General features: G+C 38.8%; 1 protein-coding gene across 1 annotated transcript in view; it reads left to right on the top strand.

Moving 5' to 3' along the window:
- Positions 1-23,209, top strand: part of dally (division abnormally delayed protein) — a 995,610-nt gene extending 972,401 nt beyond the window's left edge. Inside the window, exons 6-8 of the mRNA XM_068378627.1 lie at positions 3,818-3,938; positions 4,373-4,610; positions 15,620-23,209. Of these exons, the coding sequence (XP_068234728.1) occupies positions 3,818-3,938; positions 4,373-4,610; positions 15,620-15,723 (463 nt within the window). The 3' untranslated portion in view covers positions 15,724-23,209. The remainder of the gene's footprint in view (positions 1-3,817; positions 3,939-4,372; positions 4,611-15,619) is intronic.
- The last annotated feature ends 2,277 nt before the right edge of the window (positions 23,210-25,486 follow it).

The following is a 25,486-nucleotide window of genomic DNA, read 5'->3' as shown; positions in this document are numbered from 1 at the left end:
CCTAGGGAGGTTCTCGCCGAACTGCCGTCCAGCAATATCGGCGTCCAACTTCCCGACCGAAAAGGTAAGATGAACGTCCTTCCAGTCCTTGTTGTCCATCAGCAGGGCTAGAGACAAGGGCTTACACTCCTCCAAGGAGGGGCATGGCTTGCCAGCCTCGACTGCTTTAAGAACGGCCGCGAACCCCTTCTGCAGAAAGGGGAAAGCTCTAGCCGGAGAAGATACGAAGGAATGTTGCTTCTTACTCAAAGCAGCAACTTTCGAGTTCGAGAAGCCCCTCTCCTTCATCGCAGATGACAGCAAAGCTTGAGCCTTGGCGTGGTCCATAACGATCACCTCCTTCGGCTCCGTCTCCTCCTTAGACGCTGGCTCCTTCTTCAGACGGACGTAACAGTCCGGATACGCCCCTTTGCTGGGCCAGAATTCCACCTCCTCAAGGGGAACTGAACCCAGTTTCTCCGACATGACGATCTTCCCGACCGTCATCGGCATGTGCTCAGCATATCTCCACGGGTTAGCATCTGAGCACACAGGAAGGTCTTTCACGTTGAGCTTTTTCTGGGGCCCACGTGACGCTGCAAGTCTCTGCATCTGCAGTTCCATTGCAGCCGCCTTCTCACTATTCTCCTTCTGCATCTGTTGGATCATGCCAACGATAGAGGAGAGAGCCTGTCCCAGCTCTGCTGGAAGAGCGGACGAAGTTGAGGGAACAGGTTCAGGGGCCTGAACCGGAGCAGCTGACGGCTCAACAACCTCTTCCTCTTCGGCATCTGGAGCCTGATCTTCGTCCTGGCCCCCTGCCAGGAGGTCCTCTTCCAGACGTTCGGACACGTCCGACATCCTGTCATCCAGCTGAATGTCCTGCATGGCGACCGCAACTTCAGCATCCACTGGGATCTGGACTAGAGGGATCTCCGGCCGAGGCTGGGGGATCACTGCATCAGTTGAAGCCCTGGGAAAGAGGTAAGCCCTCATCTTCTCACTGGGAAGATAAGGTCCGGAGGTGTTCTTCTGGAAGCCCCTTACCCAGGTACGAAGCTTCTCCCTCGCTGCATCCCTTGACTCCGCCGTCCTAGGGGAATCAAAAGCCTCAGCCAACAGGTTAGTGCATACCGAACATACCTGAGGGTCCCAGTAACGGAGATCATCCTTGGAGGCTGCGCAAGCCGCGTGCCTCCTACACAAATCATGTCCGCAGAAGTTCCTGCTGCGAACGTTGCAGAAGACGCTACCGCACTTCGGATTTTCCTCCTGTAAAAGAAGAAAATTTCCATGAGTATCAGGTGAACTGCATAACACATGGATATATATTAACATATAAAAATAGAAAGGGAAGACACACACTTATGTTTCCCACACAGTCAATTGCTGCAGCCTTCCAGATAATAAAATCAAATGGTTAGTCTTTTCTAGAGTAACCAATGCAAATATCCCCAAAGGAAATAGGTGTAGCTCACACCTAAAGAATGATTTTAAGATACTGGATAATAGACAAGAAAGAACTCACTTTCTATATCTGTAAGGCAACACCAAGGGGCTATGCAAGGCAACACAAGCATGTTAGAAAACACAGCGTTGTAACATTACCATACTATAGTTTTCTCCCCACAGTATATACTATACTGGGGAATACTGATATAGTATAGGAGGTAATGTGCCGGCCGGCACTTACAATAGCTAGATCTAAAGTACAGTATACAACTTAAGAACTATAAGGCGGCAGAGCTCTGGTTCCGATGCATGTGCCGGCCGGCCGTGACTGCCGGCCGGCAGCTACGCTAGGTAGCGCCCGGCTGCCGGCCACCACTCCTAGCGGTCGGCAGACGAGGCGAGATAAAGGCCGGCCGGCAGAGGTATACAACCGATGCCGGCCGGCAGCAACAGAACCAGAGTACTCCGACTGCCCGGCTGCCGGCCACCTAGGCCGGCAGTCGGTAGAGTACAACACTAGAAGAAAACAGAATGGATGCCGGGCTAAGAGGCTATACTACCTCAATGCCCAACAAACCGAAAGAGTGCCCAAAGGAAGGGGAGAATCTAATTCAAGCTTCCTAACCACTGCCGACTGGCTCTACAGACAGGCGTGGATGAGGGACCAAGGGAGGACCGGGCAGCACTCAAAGCAGCAGACCTTTGCCGGCCGGCAAGGGACTAAGTCAGCTCCACATCCTAACCTATGCTAGGTACAGATGTAGAATGACAAACAGTAGTGGAACATTACGGAAAGGACAGAGGGGAAGGGACAAAGAGGGTCCTACCAACCTTGCAATAGTTAAGGATCACCCACCGCCAAGAAAACTCATCTTAGCCTAAGGGAGATCCGGGGAGGGAGGCCAGCAATACTTGCTACCTCCCACCGAACCAAAGCAAGGAAGGCGTTGCCATTCCCGGGTGAGGGATCTCAACCCCACCATCCGGAACGGCAACAAGGACTAGTCTGATGGATCACAGAAAGAAGGACTCATATCGTACAGAGACCTTCGAAAGTGACCGAAGGAGGCTAAGCCTCCTAAGTCTGTATCAGTCTAGCGAGGGAGACTCGACCCCAAGCCAAACAAGACAGACTCAGACTAATAACTCTGCTGTTCCGCCCCCTCTCTGAAGCCAGACTTGCTGGAACAGGAAGGAACAGAACACCCTAATATAGTAATATCGAAAGTTAATTCGGATACACCACTAGAGTTAAGCCCAAGGCTTACACAGAGGGAAAGGGATTGCACACCTTCTCCGAAGAGAAGGGAGCAACCGGGGAAAGCAAGAAAGTATACCAAGGCCCCAAGACAACCTAGCTTAGGCACTGGGAGAATCGATTACCTAAATCACCGAAACTCACTCGTATACCATCTTGGAAGAACTCAACATAATCTTATATGTATAACGTTGCCTAACGCTTCAATAAAATTATATAAAAACACTTGGAAATCTGAATATCATGCAGGAAAGTACAAGGACCAAACGACTAGGCTACAAGGTCTAGCGTAGGCAAACCTAGGCGAATCCTTCGCCAAGGCACCAATACTAAAAGCATCATAAAAGAAATCCTAATTAAGCTAAGCAGCTAAATTTATTAAAGCGAAACTGCTGGGAACGTCGCTCTGGCTAACAAAATAACTACTATCTAGCGAGCGACAGCCTCCAGGACGCCTCCAGCAGGCAACAGCTCTGGTAACAAAGATAACTCTCTAAATCACTTTAAAATTTACCAAGAGCCTACATTTATACATAAAAGAAATGGTACTCAACTTATCGGAGGCAGAAGAAGTTGGAGAAAGCATAAATGCTGAGATAAATCCAAGATTTGCTAGAAACACAGGGAAAAACACCGAGTTGTTAAGCTACGCAAAAAGGAATACAGATGGCGCCGCGAGCGGCGCAGGGCACGCTTACGAAACGGGAGAGGAGAGATACCTTACAAACGGCTCCCCCCTCTCTTATCGTTTTCGTTTTCTTGCCATTTGACCCCTACGAAGTGTTAACTCTGTTCGGGGTACAGATTGCCATGTGGCGTGTCAAGAATACGTCCGCTGATATTTTGCGATATCCCTGGTTCTTTTATTAGGGATATTCGCTCCAGGAGTTAGAATTCTGGGTACCTTAAGGTAAATTCTCTGGGAATATCGCCGTAGTTGTAATATACCCAAGGAAGCTACCTAATAGGAACTTCCATCAGGACAACATGGCTTGAGCCCAAAAATAAAGATTAGTATAAAGGGTGAAGATAACTCTTCACACCAATAGTGCATTAATGGACATGAACTTTGCTTAAACCAATGCAGGCAATTATCATTTTAATGAAAATACTCAATGAAACTTACAGGTACACAAAAATGACTGCTGGTGTGGGTGTGAGTGCACAGAAGTATAATCCAGAAGTGCGAATTGGTCGTCCGGATACTTCAGTCTACACATTAGCTGATAAATTACGCCGTGTACGGAGGGTGAGTTGGACCACCAAAGCCTTCTATTTTTTATATAATATTGCAGAAATAGAACTTACCGCTTGAATTTGAGCTATGTGAGACAAATTGTGTATAAGGCTAAAGTAACAGTATGTAATGACCATTTTCAAATAACTTTATGATAAACTAATAAGTAAATGTAGACCTCAAAGTTTTCTATTGACTAAAATAAGTTTTCACTAAAATGACTGTTTTGTACAAATGTTTTTAATTATCATTGCTACTTAAATCAGGCACAAATTGTAGCAATGTACCTTAAAGTCCCCCCCCCCCCCCCCTTTTTGTCCAAAGTTGTAAATGTTAATTAAACATGATATTGCAACTTAAGAAGTCAAGATGTTTTGATATCATTAACATATCATTAACTGTTCCATAATTTATGCTATTCATAATGATTTTTGTCTTCTATGTAGGAACTCCTGTCCCGCCTAACTTGGCTTCCTGAAGCACATTCTCAGCATCGCAATAGTTACCCTTACCCTGATGGTTCTGGATCTGGAACACAAGCTGAATATGCTAGAGGCTATGATGGCCCCGCCTTTGATGAGGATTCATCAGTATATGGCACCTTGGGAGATGATGATGATGCTCTTGGATCTGGAGGTGGATCTGGAGATGATATTCCACAAGAAGATATTCCTAAAAAGAGTAGTAAGTGTATTTATGCTTTACAGAACATTTAGGTATTATTTAGATTACTGTACCACAAACAGTAGATATAAGATAGATAAAGAATAGTATGTAGAAACCACTGATACAACTCATATAAAAGACAGCCGAGGCATAGGTGTGAAATGAAGATGTAAAGATTTATAGTGAAGAAAGAAGAGAACCTTCAAGCTTTGACAGCAGGCAGAACTTAAAGAGGAAAAATGGAAGAAGGTCAATATTGTAGTTAAGTGGAAAAGGCAAAGAGGAAAATTTGGAAGATAGAATCAGAAGGTAATCACATGAATGTGAAAAAATAGAAATTTTTATACTAGCGGAGGGTGAGGAAATACACAGTTGATGAATAAGGGAGATTGCATTAGGTAAATTTGTTGAAAGTAAAGTTGAAAATATGAATATAATTCGACAATTATGCTAATAAGAGAATTTACTGCGTAGATAAGATCAGTATCAAGTAGGGGATGTTGATCTGATAGGTAGACCAGTAGGTTAGGGAATACTTGGAGAACGTAACATCTGATAGATTATGAGAGGCATAACAAAATTGAAAATTACTGTAAATAACTCGGTAACCATAATGAAGTAACAATTTGTTAAGAACAGGTATAGAAATAATAGCTATTATTTTTTAAAATACCTGAAAATATGACATAGGGACATGACTAGGTGAATGGAAAAATGTTGCAATAATTATTTGCAAAGAAAAGTACATCACTACAGTTCAGGTATTAAAGGGTACTCATATGAATTGAGATTATGGGAGAAAAAAAAAATAATAATTACCAATTTGGTTTCGTGCCAGGACAATCAATCAAAGAGGCAATAGTTATAATAAGGCAATTACATGACAAATTTATGCTGAAAGCAAAGAGCATTTGACAGTGTATCAAAACAAAGAATTAGCTGGATATTATAAAGGTTGAAGGACTCCCAAAGCAAGTGCTAATTCTACATCATATCATGAGATCTAGTGAATACAGAACAATTTGAGATAATTGATTGCAACAGTTAAAGGCAAAGTTACAACGGAGAGAAAATTGTGAGCTTTGGGGCTACTGCGTTTCAATGACCTTTTGTGATCTGTATTCAAAGGATATGATCTTGAAAATGTTTAAAAAATTGGGAGAGTTGAATAAATAAGGTCTGTTCACACTGAAAAAGGCAGACTCAGAATCACAGACATCATTTCACCCTACTCCCTCATAATAGACTCTGGGAAAAGGCAAGCCCAACAAATCTGAAGTGTGAATCTCCTGAACACATAGCAGAAACAAAGCTAGAGAGGTTCCTAAAGGTGGTATCCATCACTTTCAAAATTACAGCAGTGAGCTGGTATAACATGAAGTGCACATAGAGTTGAGGCATGATCCAGGTAGAGCATGAAATAACAAATTCTATTAATTTATTATAACATATTATGGTGAAGGAATACCATCAGCTTATAAGCCCCATCGAAAAGTCGTTCCTGCCAGTTCAACAAAATCAAGGTCTCCATACAAAACAGTGTTTTACTTAAAGGTCTATGTATGTCCATTTGGCCCCAAGCTTCACTCCCTTTTAGCCTTCCTTTCTTCTGTCTTGCTGTCCAACCTCTAAAATCTTTTCTTACTACAGGACCTACAGAGTTTTCCACCTTGTTGCACATGGGTGTTGAATGTCTTCCCAGGCCATAATTCATATTATCATTACTATTGTTATTACTAGCCAAGCTACAACCCTGGTTGGAAAGGTGACGCTACAAGCCCAAGGGCTCCATTATTATTATTATTATTATTATTATTATTATTATTATTATTATTATTATTATTATTATTATTATTATTATTACTAGTTAAGCTACAACCCTAGTTGGAAAAGCAAGATGCTATAAGCCCAAGGGCTCCAACAGGGAAAAATAGCCCAGTGAGTAAAGGAAATAAGGAAATAAATAAACGAAATAAGAAGTAATGAAAATTAAAATAAAATATTTTAAAAACGTTAACAACATTAAACAGGTATTTGATATATAAACTATAAAAGGACTTATGTAAGTCTGTTCAACATAAAAACATTTGCTGGGAGTTTGAACTTTTGAAGTTCCACTGATTCAACTACCCGATTAGGATGATCATTCCACAACTAGGTCATGGCAGGAATAAAACTTTTCCAACAAGAAAAGTAGTCCAGTGAGGAAAGGAAATAAGGAATTAGTAAATAAACTATAAATAGGTGATGAATAAAAAATATGAAATATTTTAAGATCATCAGCATTGTTGAAATAGATCAGTCATATAAAAATTATAAAACGAGACATGTTCAACAAGAAATAATTCACAAAAAGTTTGAACCATCTATTTAACCATCAGATTAGGAAGATCATTCCACTACCTGGCCACAGCTGGAATGAGACTTTTAGAATACTGTGTAGTATTGTGCCTTATGATGGAAAGGCATGACTCAGAATTAACTGTATACCTAGTGCTACAAACAGTCTGGGAAGACCTGAATGCAGTGGGTGATCTGAATTATGACAATCTTTTGCAACATGCATAAAGAACTAACTGAATATCAATGTCAGAGAACCTAATATAGTATCCAGACCAGAAATGAAGAATTTAAAAAACTCAAAGGTATAAACTTTGGAAGGGGAACGTATCACAGGACCAGGAGAACAAGAAGTAGTGGGATCTGTTGTAATGACCTTAGTAGCAAAGGAAGGATGAGGTGTCTGAGGATAACCCCGATAAAGCTTATAAAACTTCCAAAGGAACTGGCAAGACAGCAAGTAGCCCCAATTAAACAATTTTAACTACGGTTTTGCTATGGCCCTTTAACTTATGTATCACATTCCGTGAAATTGTTGTAATGAATTTCATAGTGGGAAGAATATAATTTCACCGTTGAATCATCATTACTCAGTCATACAGTAGTTCAGCCGCTGAGAACTTCTAATAGAGTAGCAAAGGGCAACTGATGAAGATGCATCAAGCCCAGTCCAGCACTTCCACAAATGACATGTTGTGAAAAGCAGCATGCCTATACAGTACCTTGCAGACTCTAACGGGATTTTCCACTAACACCACACAACCTGATCTGCTTTAAATGGCATCAGGTAGGGGCCAGAAGTACTTGTGGGTTGCGGCAGAACCGAAGTACCAGGAGGAGGAGTCTAAGTAGGCACTGAAGCCACGGGTTGTCAACCTTGGGTATATTGTATTAGACCACACAGCTGGTAAGAAGATAGACTTACTGGCCAACTTTTGAGAACAACCTGCTGATAAAGAACTTTTTGTAGGCCTAGCAGTGTGATGGTCAGAACTACTTAAATATTCTCTTTGAGGGGGTGAAGAACTCTTATCCCTGCCATTACAAGAATAAGGCACAGAACCATCCCAGACTGGGGAATTGGGATGAGCTGCAGTCACACCCACGGTCACAGAAAGGATAAATGACACCAGGAACAGCAGGCTCCCTGGCCTGACTAGAGCTCAGCTTTTGCACAGTCTTGGGAAGACACCCAAGCAGCTTTTGAATACCTTGAAATCCAAAGATGGACCTGAGCTCTAATAACCATTATAATATGCGTGATGCTAGTGCATCTACATTGAACCATTATAAGAATTAACTAGTATATAGATTTGATTCAGTCTGTTCATGAGCATAGTAAGTGTAAAGTTAATGTTAGTGGAGCCCTATCAAAGGAATTTCCAGTGAACAGCGGAGTACTCCAAGGGAATTTGTTGGCACATATATTGTTTATCCTCCACATGGATTTTGCAATGCATCGAACAGTTGGAGATGGTGGAGAAGAATTGGACTGGATTGGTTAAAGGAAATTAGTTAACCTAGAGTATGCTGATGATCCTGCCGTTATCAGTAGAACACCACAGGATTTGTAATGCTTGCTTACCAAAATGCATGAAATATCACAGGAGGTTGGGCTCAAGATAAATAGAAAAAAGACAGAGATGATGTGAACTGAATATGCAATTGAAGATGAAATATCATTGAAAGGAGAAAGGATTAATAAGATAGAATAATTCAAGTAACCTATTTGGGAACTATGATCTTCAATACAGGGTCATTAGAATTGGAGTTTAGTCAAAGATTGAGACAAGCAATTCAGACAATGACTAGGTTAAGTAAAATTTTGGAATTAAATCGCCTGAAATTACATATGAAAATCAGGTTATAAATCAGTTTAGTGAGATCTGTGTTACTGTATGGACATGACTCGTGGTATGGCAATGAAACAGTCTCCAACAGATTTAGTAGATTTGAGAATGAAGCCCTCAGAAGAATATTGGGAATTCCCGACTACCTTCTTCTAGAGCAGTCACAGCTTTGAAGACAAATAATGGGTGGGAGCAATATGTCCCAGCTATTTGTTCTATCAGAAACTTGCACTGCTCTCTGAACCAAAACAACTAGTTGTTCATATGATCAGGAATCTCTTTGAGAGACAATTTTGTGAAAGAGTTACCTTTGGATTTTCTAGCCTGAGTCTGGATTAATCATCAGGCCAGAGGCAAAACAATGTGGTAATTTTTATGCCTTGTTATTAAGGGGTTCTTGGCAACTCCTCCTCTGAAGGTAGTAAGTTTCATGTTAGTCCTTTGTTCACAGGGTGTCTGTGTTCAGGACGGAGAACTTGCTTCTGGCCACCGGAGGAAGTTCTTAGTCTCCATGGGCAGGGGTGTCTGAGCATTTTGGTTATCCCTAGACTTTGAGACAAGTTCATGAAAGTTGTTGGTGGAGCATTCTGACCATCCCCAAACTTGGGAGGCGAGCCCTTAAAAGTTCAGGTAGAAACTCTTCAGATCCTGTTCTCATACTAAAAGGAGAATATGATCATCATGGGAAATACAGCCTTCCTGTGTTAGGATTCTGGGGAAGGAAAAACCTTGCCTGTGGATTTGTTATTTGACTGAAAGATAAGGGTTCAGAGTAATGGTAGTTAGATCCATAACTAGGGCTCTTCTGTTTGGTATCGTGAAGATAACCTTAGGGAATGATGGAAAACCCTTCATCCCGACTCAATAGTAGGGGAGGGGGCAATTACTCTTATGAGACCATTTCGTCCCCCAGCAGCCCTGATAACGAGTGCATCGATAGTTCTTTCAGGTAGGAAATCCTAGCACCTCAGGCCGGAGCATGTTCCAAGATCTCTAACTAGATCTGAACCTTTATGAAGGCTATAGGAACCGTTTAAAGATTGTCAGATGTTCCTTATCCAAAGGGGTGTGGTATTGGAAATCTCTCCATACTAAAGTTTATCTAGTAGGGGTTCTCTATGACCCGAACAGCCCTCATACTAAAGAATTCTTCCCCGGAAAGATGTTAGTTTAGGATTCTTATGTGACGTGTCAAGCAAACTCATTGTGACTGGTTTAAGAGTGATCCTTTTACTAGGTCTGAAATCTCTTCTGACTCATCATGAGAATAGCCCCATTGATCTTTGTTAATCACAGTAAGGAGAGGTGTCCATCTGACTCTCTTGTATTCTCTTTGATGGCGTGAAGAACTCTTATCCCTGCCATTACAAGAATAAGGCACAGAACCATCCCTGGGGAATTAGGATGGGGTGCAGTCACACCCACGGCCATAGAAATGGTAAATGACACCGGGAACAGCAGGCTCACTGGCTTGACTAGAGCTCAGCTTGTGCACAGTCTTTATTTTAGAGATGAGGGAGGAGGACGCTGGTCACAACCATAGTACAGTACTGGCTGAGATTGTCTTAACGAGTATTTTGGCATAGTAAATGATCCGCAGTAGGAATATCATTCAAGGCCAAGCTTCGTTAGGAGGAATGGAGGATATAGCTCTCCTAGTCCTTTCCTGGATAGTACTCATAGGTAGTCATGACTTTCTTTTCTGTGATGTCTTAACTCTTTTGTGGGAACATCTGGATTATAATTATTCGTAAACCTCTTTGTCAGGCTTCCTGAATGAGGTATGTGTTAATCATGAGGACCTTGTTTTCAAACTCAAACAGTTGGGAGTAGGCAGGTCTTTTCTTAGCATTATTATTGAATTCTTATGTAATAAATTGAAAAAAGTAGTTGTTGGTGAGCACCATTGTGAGTATAGGAATGTAATATCAATTATCTGGTGTTTTTCAGGGTAGTGTTCCTACCCCATTACTTACCATACTATATAGACAATGTGATTTGGCCTAGAAAACAGCTCATTGCATATGCAGATGATGCTACTCTGTTTGCCTCAATTCCATCGCCTGAATGTAGATCTGGGGTTGCTGAATCTCTTAATAGAAAGCTAGTTAAAATCAGTGCATTGTGCAAATTATTGGGCATGAAATTGAACCCTAAGAAAACTAGAAGTATGACTGTAAGTGAGTCGAGGACAGTGGCTCCTCAACATCCAAATATCTGCATTGATACTGCCTCTTTAACTCAAACGACGCCTTTAAAATTTTAGGTGATTCGTGATTGCAAATTTCCTTTTGAGACACATTTGGTCTGTTTCTTGTTCAATTACACAAAAAAATGGCTTATTGAGAAAGTCTTTTAAGATTTTTGGTATTCAATCTATTCTGAAGAAATCTTTTGATTCTTTCATTTTGCCTCGTTGCAAGTATTGTTCTCCTGTCTGGTCTTCAGCTGATGAATCACATCTTTATTTGTTAGACAAAAACTTACAGTCTGTTAAATTCCTTATTCCTGATCTAGATCTTAAGTTCTGGCACTGTCGTTCAAATACGGTAGTTTTTAATGCATGTTACATAAGATTTTTCATAATTCCGACTATCCTTTGCATTCAGATCTTCCCAGACTGTACACAGTACTATGTATGCAGTTAATTCTAACACTCTTGCCTTCTCCATCATAAGGATCAACACTATACAGTATTCTAGAAGTATTACTATACAGTATTCTAGAAGTATTATTCCGGCTGTGACCAGATTAAAATTATATTCCTAATCAGGCAATTGAATTGGTGGAACTTTTAAAGTTCAAACTTGCAGCAAATGTTTTTATGTTGAACTGGCTAATATAAGTCTTTCTTCATAGTTTATGTATGACAGATTTCTTTTAATGTTTTTACTGATCTTAAGATATTATGTATTAATTATTTGTTTCTTCTCATATAGTTTATTTATTTCCTTTCCTTCCTAGGCTATTTTTCCCTGTTGGAGCCCTTGGGCTTATAGCATCCAATCCAATACAGGATTGGATCTCGCCTCCCCTTGTTTTTTGGGTACAGTATATGACAATGCTGCCGTACTGCCTGAGAACACTACCATGATCTTTTCTACCACCCCGTGTTTCATGAATCAGAAAGGCCTTGAATACCGCTATAGCCTCCCATCAATTGACATTCGCGCGACGGAACCCCGTCGGTTCGCGCGACGGAACCCCGTCGGTTCGCGCGACGGAACCCCGTCGGTTCGCGCGACGGAACCCCGTCGGTTCGCCCGACGGAACCCCGTCGGTTCGCCCGACGGAACCCCGTCGGTTCGCCCGACGGAACCCCGTCGGTTCGCCCGACGGAACCCCGTCGGTTCGCCCGACGGAACACCGTCCGTTCGCGCGACGGAATACCGTCGGTTCGCGCGCGGGCGAAGATTGGAGAGCATGTGCGCGGTCGCGCATAAGCGTAGACATGCAGGCACGCGGGCGTGCGGTCGCGCAGGAACGTGGGCGTGTGGCCGAGCAGGCACGTGGGCGCGCAGGTGAGCACAGGCGGTCGGGAGACTGATGGCGCGTCGGCAAGCGATGGCGCGTCGGCAAGCGATGGCGCGTTGACGAGCGATGGCGCGTTCTGGCGAGGCGATAGCCCGCAGGAGAGTGACGGAGCGTTGGCCAGCGATGGCACATCGGCAAGCGATGGCGCGTCGGCAAGCGACGGCGCGTTGGCGAGCGGTGGTGCGTTAACAAAACGCTAGCGAGCAGATGAAGAATCGCGTGGGTGCATAGGCGATTGCCAACGTGAGAGAGACTAGTGATGGTTAGCGCGCATCGCGCTAACAGAAGGCGCGCAGGTGCATTAGGAAGGTGAGCGCTGAAGCCAGCTGTTAATCAGGCGATCCTAGAAGGTCAGAAACCCGTTGGCGCCCATTGGTCCGCGGCAAAGAAGGGCGCGCAGATGTGCGCTGGCGATTGAAGAAAGCTGGCGCACAGAAGGACAGAAGAAAAGGTGAGCGCTGGCGAGCAGGAGGAAGATCTACAGCAAGACTCAGCTACCGGAGATCGTGGTCCACAGCAGGCGAGCGCTAGATCGCTACTGATGGTGGTCAGGGGAACTGACACGCGTGGCAGATCGATGGCGATCGTTGACGCGTAGGAGATCGCTGGCGAGCAGGTGAACGTTGACGCGTCTAAGGTCGCTGGCGAGCTGATGATCGCTGACGAGCAGAAGGCAACTCGTGGAAGCCTGCGCATAGAAGAGTCCTTGACCCAGACCTGAACCGAAGTTCTAGATCGCGACGGCGAACGTGGGCGCACAGGGCGCGTAACAGGAACCAACAGGAACAGCTGAGATGATCATCATGAGAGCGCTGACGAACAGGAGAGCGCTGACGAACAGGAGAGCGTTGGCGAACAGGAGAGCGCTAGCGATCAGGAAGCGCTGAAGAGCAGGAGAGCGCTAACACTGAGCAGGAGCAGGCCGGAAGACCGTTGCCTGTCCGCCGGGAGACTGATGTCCGTCGGAAGACCGTTGTCCGTCGGGAAGACCGTTGTCCGTCGGGAAGACCGTTGTCCGTCGGGAAGACCGTTGCCCGTCGGAAGACGAGGTCAGACTGCTGTCCATCTGCACCAGGGCGGATGAAGGAGTTGTAGGCTGCAAACGTAGATTCAAAAAGGCGCCTCTTAGCACCCTTATAGGGAGATGAGAGGCCCTTACGACGAGGCGGACGGTGAGCCTTACGGCGAAGGAGGCCAACAGCAACAGCAGCAGAAGAATCCTCCGAAGAGGAGTCTCTATGAGTGTACTCTCTTGCGAACGAAAGAGAAACACTTCGTAGAAGAGACTGGTCAGCCAGTGACCTAAAAGGAGCAATCCTCCGAAGAGGGGCTCCTGCAGTTGCCCAGCCCCTTGAGCAAAACTGCAGGTGTGACCGCTCAGCACCAAGAGCATAGTCGCACGAAAAAAAGGCAAGAGAAGAACCCCCCAAAAGGGGAAAAACTCAAGCCTGGACAGGAAAAAACTTTCCTCGGAAGGAAAGTTACCCACCCAAGGAGGCAAGCCTTCTGAGTTCTAAAATGAACTGGAGAGCTGTCAATCGTCACGGGAGTACTTCCAGTAGAAGGAGACACGCCCCTGACGAAAATCCAAAGGGGAGGCAGCAACAGCCGAATCCCCAGGCCTCCACAAGACAGCTCACACCGTAGCCATATTACAGAAACGAACTAGATCGGTAACTGTAAAAAAATAAAAACAAAAAACATTAGTCCACATTCATTCCCCCGGGAAGGCTCCGAAGAGGAATCCCGAGGGAAAGGAAACAAGAATTACACAACAGGCACGTGCCCTCACAACCACTTACACTCACGGAAGGAGAGCTGTAACCAAAACAGAATCATAACAATTATAATTATGAAACTATGTAATTATGTAATTTAAAAATGAATGAACACTAAAGAAAGAACGAAAACCCCGAAAGGAATCGTTCTACAAGCTGAAAAATTAACAACTACAATTAGATTCATAAACTAATTGAGACAAAACGTACGGCGTAGCAACCCCCCCACACGGGAAGGAAGCTACAAGGGTGTAGTAAAACGTAGTAAAAGGGTGAACGACCTCAAGAGAGAGAGAGAGAGAGAAAGACCGAAGTCAAACTCGATCGCAACCCATAAAATTACGCCGTGGTGGCCTAACTGCCGAGGACTCCACGGAGATATCGTACACTACACACACAACTCTGAAAAGGAAACTTACTGATTTCTATACTCAAATATATATACAAACATGAAAACATGTTTACATATATATTGAGTAAAAGAAAAGTAAGCAATTAATTAAAGACAAAACAAACAATGGCTGCCAAGCCACGACCAAGACAGAGACGTCTGTCCCAGTCCGAGCCAAAAGTGAAAGTGAGCATTCACCTGTGTGTGAGGGGGGGAGGGGTAGCTAGCTACCACTCCCCTACCCCCCCCCCCCCCCCCCCCCGCTAACTAGCGCGGGGGTAATACACCCTCGTTAAATTCTAATGGCTCGCCATTTCAGCTGCGCTAAAAGGTAAACCCAATGTAAATAGCGTGGTTTGTATTTCGGTTACGGAACAACTTGATTTTCATACCCAACACTAGAAAGGATATAAACTATAACAATCAAAATACTTATACAGTATCAAATAAAGCAGTCGGCAAAGATGAACATCAAAGGGAAACTGATTTAATTCCATTAGCCTGAAACATACAGCACTTCCATCAAGTGAAAGAAAACACCCGTTAAGAATATTAAAGTGATTTAGAAAAAAATACACCCAAACCGCCATCAAAGCTTATAAGAGAGTTAATTGGGAATTCACATATGAACAGGGATGAAAAATCAGTGTAGCTATACTGAAATCTGAGTGTAACATACTATAAGTATCATTTGTCTAATAAACACTTACCACAATCATTGATGGTCCTGCATGCTTATTTGCTTTCCTGGGTCAGGCGGAAGGGGTAGCATTGTTATTGGGGAGTTAATTTATTAAAATATTTACCACAATGATAGACATTTGTGTTATTATGTACAAACATATTTCAAAAGTTTACGTAAAGCTAATTATTTAGGTAGTCGTGTAAATATATATTTGGCAAAGAGCAGCCAAAATGATATTAGCTTTTCCAGTACTGTATATGATTGCTAAAAATATATATATATATATATATATATATATATATATATATATATATATATATATATATATATATATATATATATATATATAAATTCTTGAAAATACTTTTTATTTTGCTTTATACATTTCAAATTTGTTATCAAATTTCATATCTGAAATAACCTTACAATGTTTAATATTTTTTTTTCAGTAACAGGACAGCAGAGCGAAATTGCCGGGTCCACCCAGTATAAGAGTAGTATAGTGCTAGTTATGTCAATCTTTAGTTGTGTTATGTATATGTACTTAGGGTAATGTTTTGTAATAAATCAAAAACTATTTAAAAATGCTGAAATGTCTGCTTTCATGTAAGATTTGATAATAATCTGGAGAAAAAAAAATGGCTTCAAATACATAAGATACATTGCAATGGTGAATATTCTTGTGAAGTCATCTTAGTTCATTAGTTTGAAGTACAGTAATTGGTTTCTTGGACTTGTCAGGCAAAACTTAAACAGAAAAAACTAAGAATCAGTTATTTAGATCAGTACCTTTTAGCACTGTTTCGAACAATTGTACTGAATTCTGTACTGTATACTAAATTATACTTTACAAAGCATTTTTAATAGAAAATGCATGTCAAAATTTCTTGAATTGGATGGTGTGCCTCTGATCCTCTATATGAAATAAATATTTACTCTTTCAATCCTAGAACTTGAATATTTCTGACTTTAGACATTATTTTCATATGTTAGTATAAATCCTCACTACCTATAGCATGTATTCTTATTAATTTCAATAACCATTTTTTACTTTCCATTTTTTACTAGATGTCAGCCATGGACACAATTATATTATGATTGCTGACATAATTGCTTTGGCAAAAGTAGCCAATATAAAATGTTTTAAATACATTACTGGCACTGATTATTAACAAAGGAAAAAAGTCAAATACTAATATTTAAAAATTTATGCTACATATAGTATTACTCTTTAATTCATGCTTAATCTTTGTAATTCTACGAGATGAGAGACAATATTTTTTATATATCAACATGGAAAATTGTCTCCAATCCACTACCTTAACCCTGTTTCTTGAACTAATAGTAAAGTTAAAAGTTTTGAATAACGAGACACTAGATAGCCTATCCAAAACTTGAAGTGAATTACAGTAGCTCTTCATGTATATTTACAAGAAAATTTATTAGAATGCCATTGAACATCTTTAATAAACATAGCAATTTGATGCATGGAAATGCCCTTCCTTTTTAATTTATTTCAGACCATTGTTTCAGGACCTCTCAAATTCAATTAAATATCTTTGATGAAGTATTTTAATTATCAGTATCTTAAAATTTAGGGTTTTCTTGCTTTTGAAAGGTTAATTTGAGCTTTTATTTTATGTATTGCTCCTAAAAGAAACCAACTTCTTTTGGAGAAACCATACTCCCCAGACAAACAGCTAAGGAACAATTATACCACTGGAATCAGTTTGGTATGAAAGTAAATTAATTTTGATCTAAAAAAAAAAAACAAATAAAAAACAGTGGTGTAAAGAACAGAATAATTCTGATAAGGGAAGTTCCAGTGGTGTAAGACTTATTATCTACCCAAAGTTAGGCCTTCTGAAGAGATTGATCAACAAAAGGTATTGAACCTATTTTTCTTATAAATCATCAATTAGGTAAGCTAGGATAACAAAATAAGGACTTAATAGCAATGTACAGTAAACTGTGACTAAAATTATCCAATAACCAAGATAAAATGGGGAAACAGTAAAAAGTTATGTATTCTTTGGAAATTATTTTGAAAGTAAATTTGTGTACTTACCGATAATATATAAAGAAATGCAAGTATAGCATTATGATTGTTTTACATATCAACAACATATCCATAAATTTAAATACTGTACTGTGCTCTATAAATTGAAAAATGTTCAGGATTTTTCTGTTTTTCTATACCACATATTGGGATTTGATTCGCTAAAGCGAAATGTGCGAAGTTCATAAATGCTGTATACTGTTCAATGACTTAATAATGGAAATTAATTAAGAATGTAACACCATCCCTTCTAGCTAGACTAATTTTACCCTTCAGACTTTTTACTTCTGAACTTGCATAGTTTCTCAGTATTACAAAAGGGAAATGGTATGTCACAAAATGTTTACATAAATGTTTAGTTTTAATCTAGAAAGTCCCAGATATCTAATGTTCCCTAATTATAGACCTTTAACGTATTACATAAATTATACATCTTAAGGTATGCCAATTTTCCTAGCAGTAATTTTTTACACATTTCTACTAAAATTTTAATTTGATAACTTCAAGTTAATATTGGTTATATACAGCTTATAAATTTTCACCATCTTTAAGTCCTGAAGATTTTTCTCTTCCAAAAATATTTTAGCAGCAATAACTAGGTTAGATTGCACAATATCTAATGCTAAACTGTTTAAAGTTGACAATTTCAGTTAATGTTGACATAAATAAAAATAATAAAGCATTATAACCAGCTTACTGCACAGAAGTAATTGACAAAATTTGTCCTCTAATACATTGCCATCTCAAATGCAAATATCACAGCAAGGGATTTTCTTTTCAAATAAATGTACAATCACTTCAGATTTAGAAATAATTCTATTTGAAGTGATTCAGGGAAAGATTTATTGTTATAAATTGTTTTATGTTATTACAGAGGGGCATGATGTTGCTTATCATAAATTCTATTATTTTATTAAATGGTTTCTAGTAAATTTGATAAAATTCTAATAATTAAAATTGCTCCTTAAAAGTACTTTCCTCTTCCACTAATATAAACTTGAAATATTCCATACAATAATTTAATAAAATGGGAGCATATTTGAACTATAACAGAAGTGGTATATTTAAGCATTATTAAAGTACCTGGTAGAAGTACAATAAGTAAAATTATACTATCTTATTCCTTGTTGGTAACATCTGTAAGTTGGTTAAAAGATTTTCCATCAAAACTGAATTATCGATGATTGAATTGTTTTTCCTGAAAAGTCTGAAGTTGATAAATTTCAAGTACGTACAATAAAAGGTAGTCTTAACAATATTCAGTTTGATATACAGTATAAACAAATAAGACTATTGTACAATATTTGAGTTTTGAAACTAATACATGGAAGACCTATATCTTGATATTTGCAGCAGTTAAGTTTGCAATGTAGTACTTACTTGTATTTTTACTTATATGCTATCTTCAGTTTGATGCAAGAAAATCCAAAGAACAGGATCATGGAAATGATCGCTTCTGTAATTTGCAGTATGACTAATAGTAATTCTAGGAGCAAGACCAAAAATATTAGTTTTGGAGTGAATTTAGAACATTTTCTCTCAAATCTATTTTCTTGTAAGTTAAATGAATACTTTCAGTTAAAAAGCAACATCACTATCTCAAATGGTTTGTGACATCTTAACCTCGAGATTTAACACTGTACAATAAATAATTCCAGTTTTGCCAATATAAAGGATTAGGACATACTGTACACAATAATGGAACTTGTACAAAATCTCGATGTTAATGTTTTATCTAGAATATAAGATTACTTCATCTACAGAAGTGTAGCAATACTGATCTGCAAACAATGCAGACCCAGTGGTTATTTGAAAAAAAAAAAAAAAAAAACAAAGTTGGTAACTTTCAAAACAGATATACTAGAAGGCAGTTGTGGAGCAAAAACTTCCATACTCGCAATGATTGATTTACAACCTTTTTTTGGTAGTTTAACTAAACTAATATAATACAAGCGATTAGAAAAGCAGAGATTTATCAAAATCAATCAGAAAATTACATTTTATGAAAGGGTCTTGTAATTTAAGATATTGGTAGCTGCTTTCTGAGTACAGTATTCTGGATTTGATCAACTTGTTTTACATTCTGAAGGAATCTGCACTAACTTTTGAAAGAAAATGTAAATAAGATTTATTTTTTAGTCCCCTATTGTTGTTAGTTGAAGCTAGATTACCTGCATTGACTTGGGTGTTAACCCTGACCATGTCTGCAATGCTTGCAGAGCTTAACACCACTTGGAAGCATTCTGTTGGCATCAAACTCAATCACTTAATTGGGTTTATAAGAAAGGTATGCAAGCTATCAATAATTACTTTCCATAATTTTTGCCAAAGTTAATGGGAATATATATTCAACATTCTGCTGTGATTAAGAAAAATATATACTGGTAACCAATCATGAAATGTTTGATGCCAGAAGAAAGCATTTTTGATGATCTGAAGTACTTGTATGTAATGGTGTAAATGAGAGCTTTGAGTGCCATTATGTATATACTGTAGAGAGGAAATACAGTTTTAGAATTTAGGCAGTGCCTTCAATTATCAAATATTCCATAAAGAAATAAGACATTGTTGATTTGAAAAATTCTCTGTATCTAAGGTTGCACTTGATGAATCATTGGAAAAAAATAAAAACAAGATTTAAGCTACTATAACTTCATTAAATTTCGTTATAAAAAATGTCCATTATTTATGTAAGGAATATAGTAATTTTTGTCCATTAATATTAATCCACTGCAGTAACATTATTCTTTATGAAAAATATAAACTTAAGTAATTTCATATGCTCAAGAATAGTTTATATTTTTTAGAAATCTATGACTCCTGCAAGAAAATTTCAGTTCTTAAAATTTATTACATGATTATATTTTGCTTGAGTTACAAATGATATAATAAAAGCTTAATTTCATCATCCAACTTTCAACAGTATGGAGACCTGTTAAAAGCTACAGTGTTTCACTGTAATCTTCAGCCACTAAACTCATAACTTCCATGTACATAAATGTTTGCAGTAATGCCTCCAAACTATTTGAATTCCTTCAGTCTTCTGATATTTTTATGCCATTTAGCAGGTTGAACTTTACCCAACCTTGTGCCATTTTCCATATAATTTGCAGTATGCATCAAACCTTCTTTCACTAAAATAAACTTTTGCCTTCTGCTGTAGATACCCTATAAGGCAACTTATTTTAACTTAAAATTACAATTTCATTAATATATATTCTTTCCCAAAGTTTACTTTATTGTGATTGAAAACACACAATTTACAGTTTAAAATTTGTAGGGAAAATACAAAGTATACAGTAATTTCAACTATTTGGAACACATTGAATCCCTGTGAGCATTAGGTAATCCCAGTACAGTACATATGCCTACTTTTCAATGAAGAGTTAAATCTAGGTAAACTGACTGGACTAGCAAATAAACCTTGACTCTCATTATACATTGGTTAATAAGTTTGGAGGCATTACTATTTTACCAATAATGAAAGAGGAATGCTTTTGATGTTAGTTGTGTAAATGAGTGTGGCATCTCCATCTATGGGAAGGTAGTGACAGTATTTCAATTTTTTATAAACCATAGAAGGCGATGCCAGTGCAGAAATGCATGTACCACATATGTATAGTTACTGCATAGTATATTCCTTTTGAGTTTAGAGTATGCAAAGCTTAAGTGAATGATGATGGATGTAATACCAATGCTTTTCATCTCCAGTTGTATGGTGTACCTCCATAACTAGATTAGTGTAGTGTTTTGAGTGTTTACAAAACTACACTTATCTTAATTTTCCTTGAAAGAAAATGTAAACACTATTGACTCTAGGTGGTAGGCTAGTCTTCATTATCCTGAGTCTTCATAGTGCTAAACTCTGCAAGTTGTCAGCAGATAGCTGGCTCTATATTAATCTTACCAAACTGTGATAAAATGCAGAAATGCTGGTGTTTCTCTATACCACTGTCAATGAAAGTGTACCATGTCTACTGAATACATCACTGTTTTCACGTAATGTATATACATTGGTATGAAATCATACCATTACATTTTCTGTCAAAATGAAATATGACTAATATGTATAAATACACAAGCAATGAGTACATGATATACTTTTGTTGACTTTCCTATTCTAGTAGAGCACTTGGAGTCATAATACACATCTTATATTTGACTCTTTTTATGATGTTAGATTTGCATTAAGTAAGTTATTAAAATACCAGGGCAACTGTGTGTTACATAAATGAAAGGGAGCTAGTCATTGGTTTGTTTCAGTAAAATGCTTGTGATAAATTCTGTTAGGATGCATGACTTCAAATTATAAATAAACCTTAGAAGTTCCATAACATAAAGTATCAACTCCTTTGCTATTTTTCAAAAGCATATTTTATGGATTGGACTTTTATAATTTATGTAAATCTCATTACTCACACAGATATTATACCTTCTTGGGTAGCAAATTTCATCAAGAATAACCAAACCTAAGAAAATTAGACAAGAAAATTTTAAAAGGGGAGCTGAAGCCCCTGACCTTTCCCCCAACAACTAACTGTATGGTACAGTACCTAAACTTTGTAAGAAAATTTTCTTTCAAACAATAATATAAATAAAATTTTAATGAAATTCTTGCATTACACATTCATCCTTTTAACTAAATAACATACAGTTTTCAGAGCATAGATATAAAAAAAATATGAACTTATATGGTTAATATGATTTATAATGACGTCAAAAATTTAAGTTTAGCTAATTCAAGGTATTTGCTGAGTATTTATAGAAGGAAAAAATTAGTGGCACCCACTGTCAAGTGTTCTTATAAAACATTTTCTCTTTGTTATGTATACAGGTACTTACTGTACACCCCATTATTATGTACTCAGCAATAAACTGTGATTATTTAAAAATTAATTGAAATTATAAAATGCAGACAGAAAGTTAAACCAAAACATATGTTAATACAGATGTTCTAAAAATGGACTTTTGAAAAACATGGAGTTTCATTTATCTCACTTTAAATTCAAAAATAAGTTTTGTAAATTTTAACAATTTCATCAATACTTTATCCAAAAATGTTAACATGTAGTAGATAAAACGACTTGAATAGAAATTATCCTGTACCAAAATATTATCTAGGAGGTTAAGGTTAGCTTTCACTAATCAAAGCAATAAATTTGTAAATAAATACAAACACACAGTAATAGATAAAGGTCATTTTCGGATAAAGTTACTTAGAATGCAAGTCCCCTTTCTAGCTTGCTACCTGAAGAATGGTGGGGGAATGAGCACAGTAGCAAACCAATACTGTATACAGCTTTTCCAGCTGTGTTGTAATGCTTTTTGAGAAAGTTAAAATCTAAAGCCACTGTGGTTATGTTTTATACAGGAATATGTATTTTTCTGAGAGCTAGCCCTTGTAGATGAACACATTTTGCACTTTAAAACTTTAGGGGCACCAGCTTGCCATGAGCTTGTAGATTCATGGATGTATGTCATTTTGATTTTGTCTAAAATGTCTGTGCCATATTTATGTGCAGAAAAATTTTTACTGTGTTTGTTGTTTCTTAGATAATAAGAATCAAATTAGTACATAACTATGAGATATTAATAGATAGATAATGAATTCACCTCTATCAAACATTTATGGCAGTATTGGAAATGCTGTAGAGAAGAATATTATATATTGATTGTTATTCTGTGATTTGTGATTGTAAGTGTTACTGAAAAGAATTGTTTTATCCATGTACTGGTACTGTTGAATATGCAGGAATGTAGGGTAATAAATACTGTTCATTATGTATGAAAAACTACAGTACTAAATCTATATGAGGGGAACTGTATAGTGAACTTGTTCACTATACAACTCCTTTTTGTATTATCATTGGCTTGCACAAAGTCCACTGTGTGTAGATTCAACTTACAGTTAAACCTTAAGTTTGCTATGTGTAGAATATGAACGTACAGACCTGCAAATTTGATTAAACATATAAATCCACTGTCCTTTTAATACCAATGGTTACCTATTTTTTCTATTTAAAGAAATTTCTTCTTAGGCATTAGTAAATTAAGTATTATAAAGTTTGGTTTTAATACTTCAAAAGTTAGAATGAAAGATTTGTTGACAGTAACTAAATGTGTAATAAATACCCTACAAAAAAAAAATCCAATTTCCTTGGTGACACCCTTCATCCTCTCTATGAAACTTCCCTAGTGTTGATATTACTCCTCTCGAAGTTGGTTAAATGCTGATATTACCCTGAACCTAGAAATTTCCCATTTTCCCTTGTAATCACCCTGTCCTCTAGTGTAGATTGTGATCATATGGAGTTCTTTGCCACTGTTATCCTAACATTAAGGGGTCAGCTGCCTGATGCACCCTTTCCAATGCCTTCTATCAAAGGCATTCTCTTCTACCAAACCTCTTCTCTCCACATTATTATTATTACTAGCTAAGCTACAACCCGAGTTGGAAAAGCCAGATGCTATTAAGCCCAAGAGCTCCAACAACGAAAATAGCCCAGCGAGGAAAGGAAATAAAGAAACAAATAGAAGCGTGTGCCTGAGTGGACTCTCAAGCAAGTGTATCTTATCTATCCATCTAATTCTCTGCCTACCTCTTGATCATCCCCCTCTAACAGGTTCCTCCAAACTTCCTTCCCACCATCTTGGTTATAACACTCTTACCACCTCTGTAATCTTTACTACGCAGGTCATTTCATCAATTTCCAATCATTCAAGCTGTGAAATTTCCATAATCCACTTCAGCATTCTCATTTCAATTTTTTCAAGCTTTGCTTACTTTTTGTTGTTGTAGAGTCCACATATTCAATCCATACAATGACAGTGATCTTATTACTGTGCCAGTGAAGAAAAGAGATACGTAAAAAAGAAAAAGGAAATGTATAATATAAAAGGGATTTTGACGTAGGAAAAATCTATTTCTGGGCGAGGGACCTGTGCCGCCCAGTGAATAAGCTCCATTTAGCACTTATTCTTAGGTAATTTACTGCTAAATATACCAGAGAAAAAATGTAAAGGAGTGCTAGGTTAACTAGCTCGCTCACCTATTGGTGTCGGTATAAAATTGGGCGTATAATCCAGAGGTCCCGCACTATTTAGATTCATCCACGACAGAAACCCCAATAGAGGAGAGCCGTTCAACCTCACTCGGTACTACTAACACTGCATCCGCTCAGAACCCAACTCCTTAGCACCCAAAGTTTGAGGACTCCAAGGGAGAGGAGATGGGAGGGTACACTGGGCGGCACAGGTCCCTCGCCCAGAAATAGATTTTTCCTACGTCAAAATCCCTTTTCTGGGCTCGAACCTGTGCCCCCCAGTGAATCTATACAAGAGAAATGTCACCAAACTTGCAAAATAAAGGAAAAAACATAAGCGTAAGGGAAATACAGGATGCTTTACTTAGAGATGAGTACCAAAAAACAATTATAAGGGTATCTTAAATATGAACATAAGTCCACTTGGTAGACAATTGACAAATAAGGTAGGTATAATAATGCCGTGAGTGATAATATATACAGATACTCAGGAGTTTTAAAAATTTACAAATATAATAACAGTATTCAGGTGCGAGACCAACGAATACAATAGGGTATAAATGAGGCAGGTAAGAGGGAGAGATAAAGAGAAGGCATTAACCTGTGAGTTACCTGGGAGTAACTACGCTCCCTGCAGCTACTGTAGAAAATTTTAGGGCTTCCAAATGTTTAAGGTAGTGTTTCTTGAACACTGACGGTGATTTCCACCCTGTATACCTGGAAAGGTCCGTAAAATTCATGTGGTGAAAAAAGTTCACCGAAGTAGCAACCGCTCTGATATCATGTGCAAGAGGAAAAGAGTCAGGGCTAGCTTGTTTAATAAAATACAAAATTTGTTGCCTGATCCCTTTAATAGTAATGGTACCGCCTTGTTCTCTAACGAATAGAGGCCCCGAGGAGTTAGAGGAGGTCCGGGATAAATAAGACCTAAGAGTAGTAACAGGGCACAGAGACGGGTCTTGCGTGAGGGGAACAATTTTCCAGGAGGACCATCTGTTCTGAGGGTCTTCGTTCTTAGCCAAAAAGAATTTGTTAGGTGAAAGAAGGACCTCTCCCGAAGGCAGGAACTCAATATGACCCGGGTCTCTCGACAAGGCTGCCAGTTCAGAAATTCTTGCCCCGGAAGCCAAGCTCACCAGGAAAAGTGTTTTCCTGAGAAGGGGAATGTAATCGCAAGAACTGTTAAGGGTATCAGAAGCCAATTTGAGTACATC

This window comes from Palaemon carinicauda, chromosome 8, assembly GCF_036898095.1.
Source record: "Palaemon carinicauda isolate YSFRI2023 chromosome 8, ASM3689809v2, whole genome shotgun sequence".
Classification (NCBI taxonomy): domain Eukaryota; kingdom Metazoa; phylum Arthropoda; class Malacostraca; order Decapoda; family Palaemonidae; genus Palaemon; species Palaemon carinicauda.
Note: the sequence above shows the minus strand (reverse complement) of the source record. Positions and strands in the feature narration are given on the sequence as shown.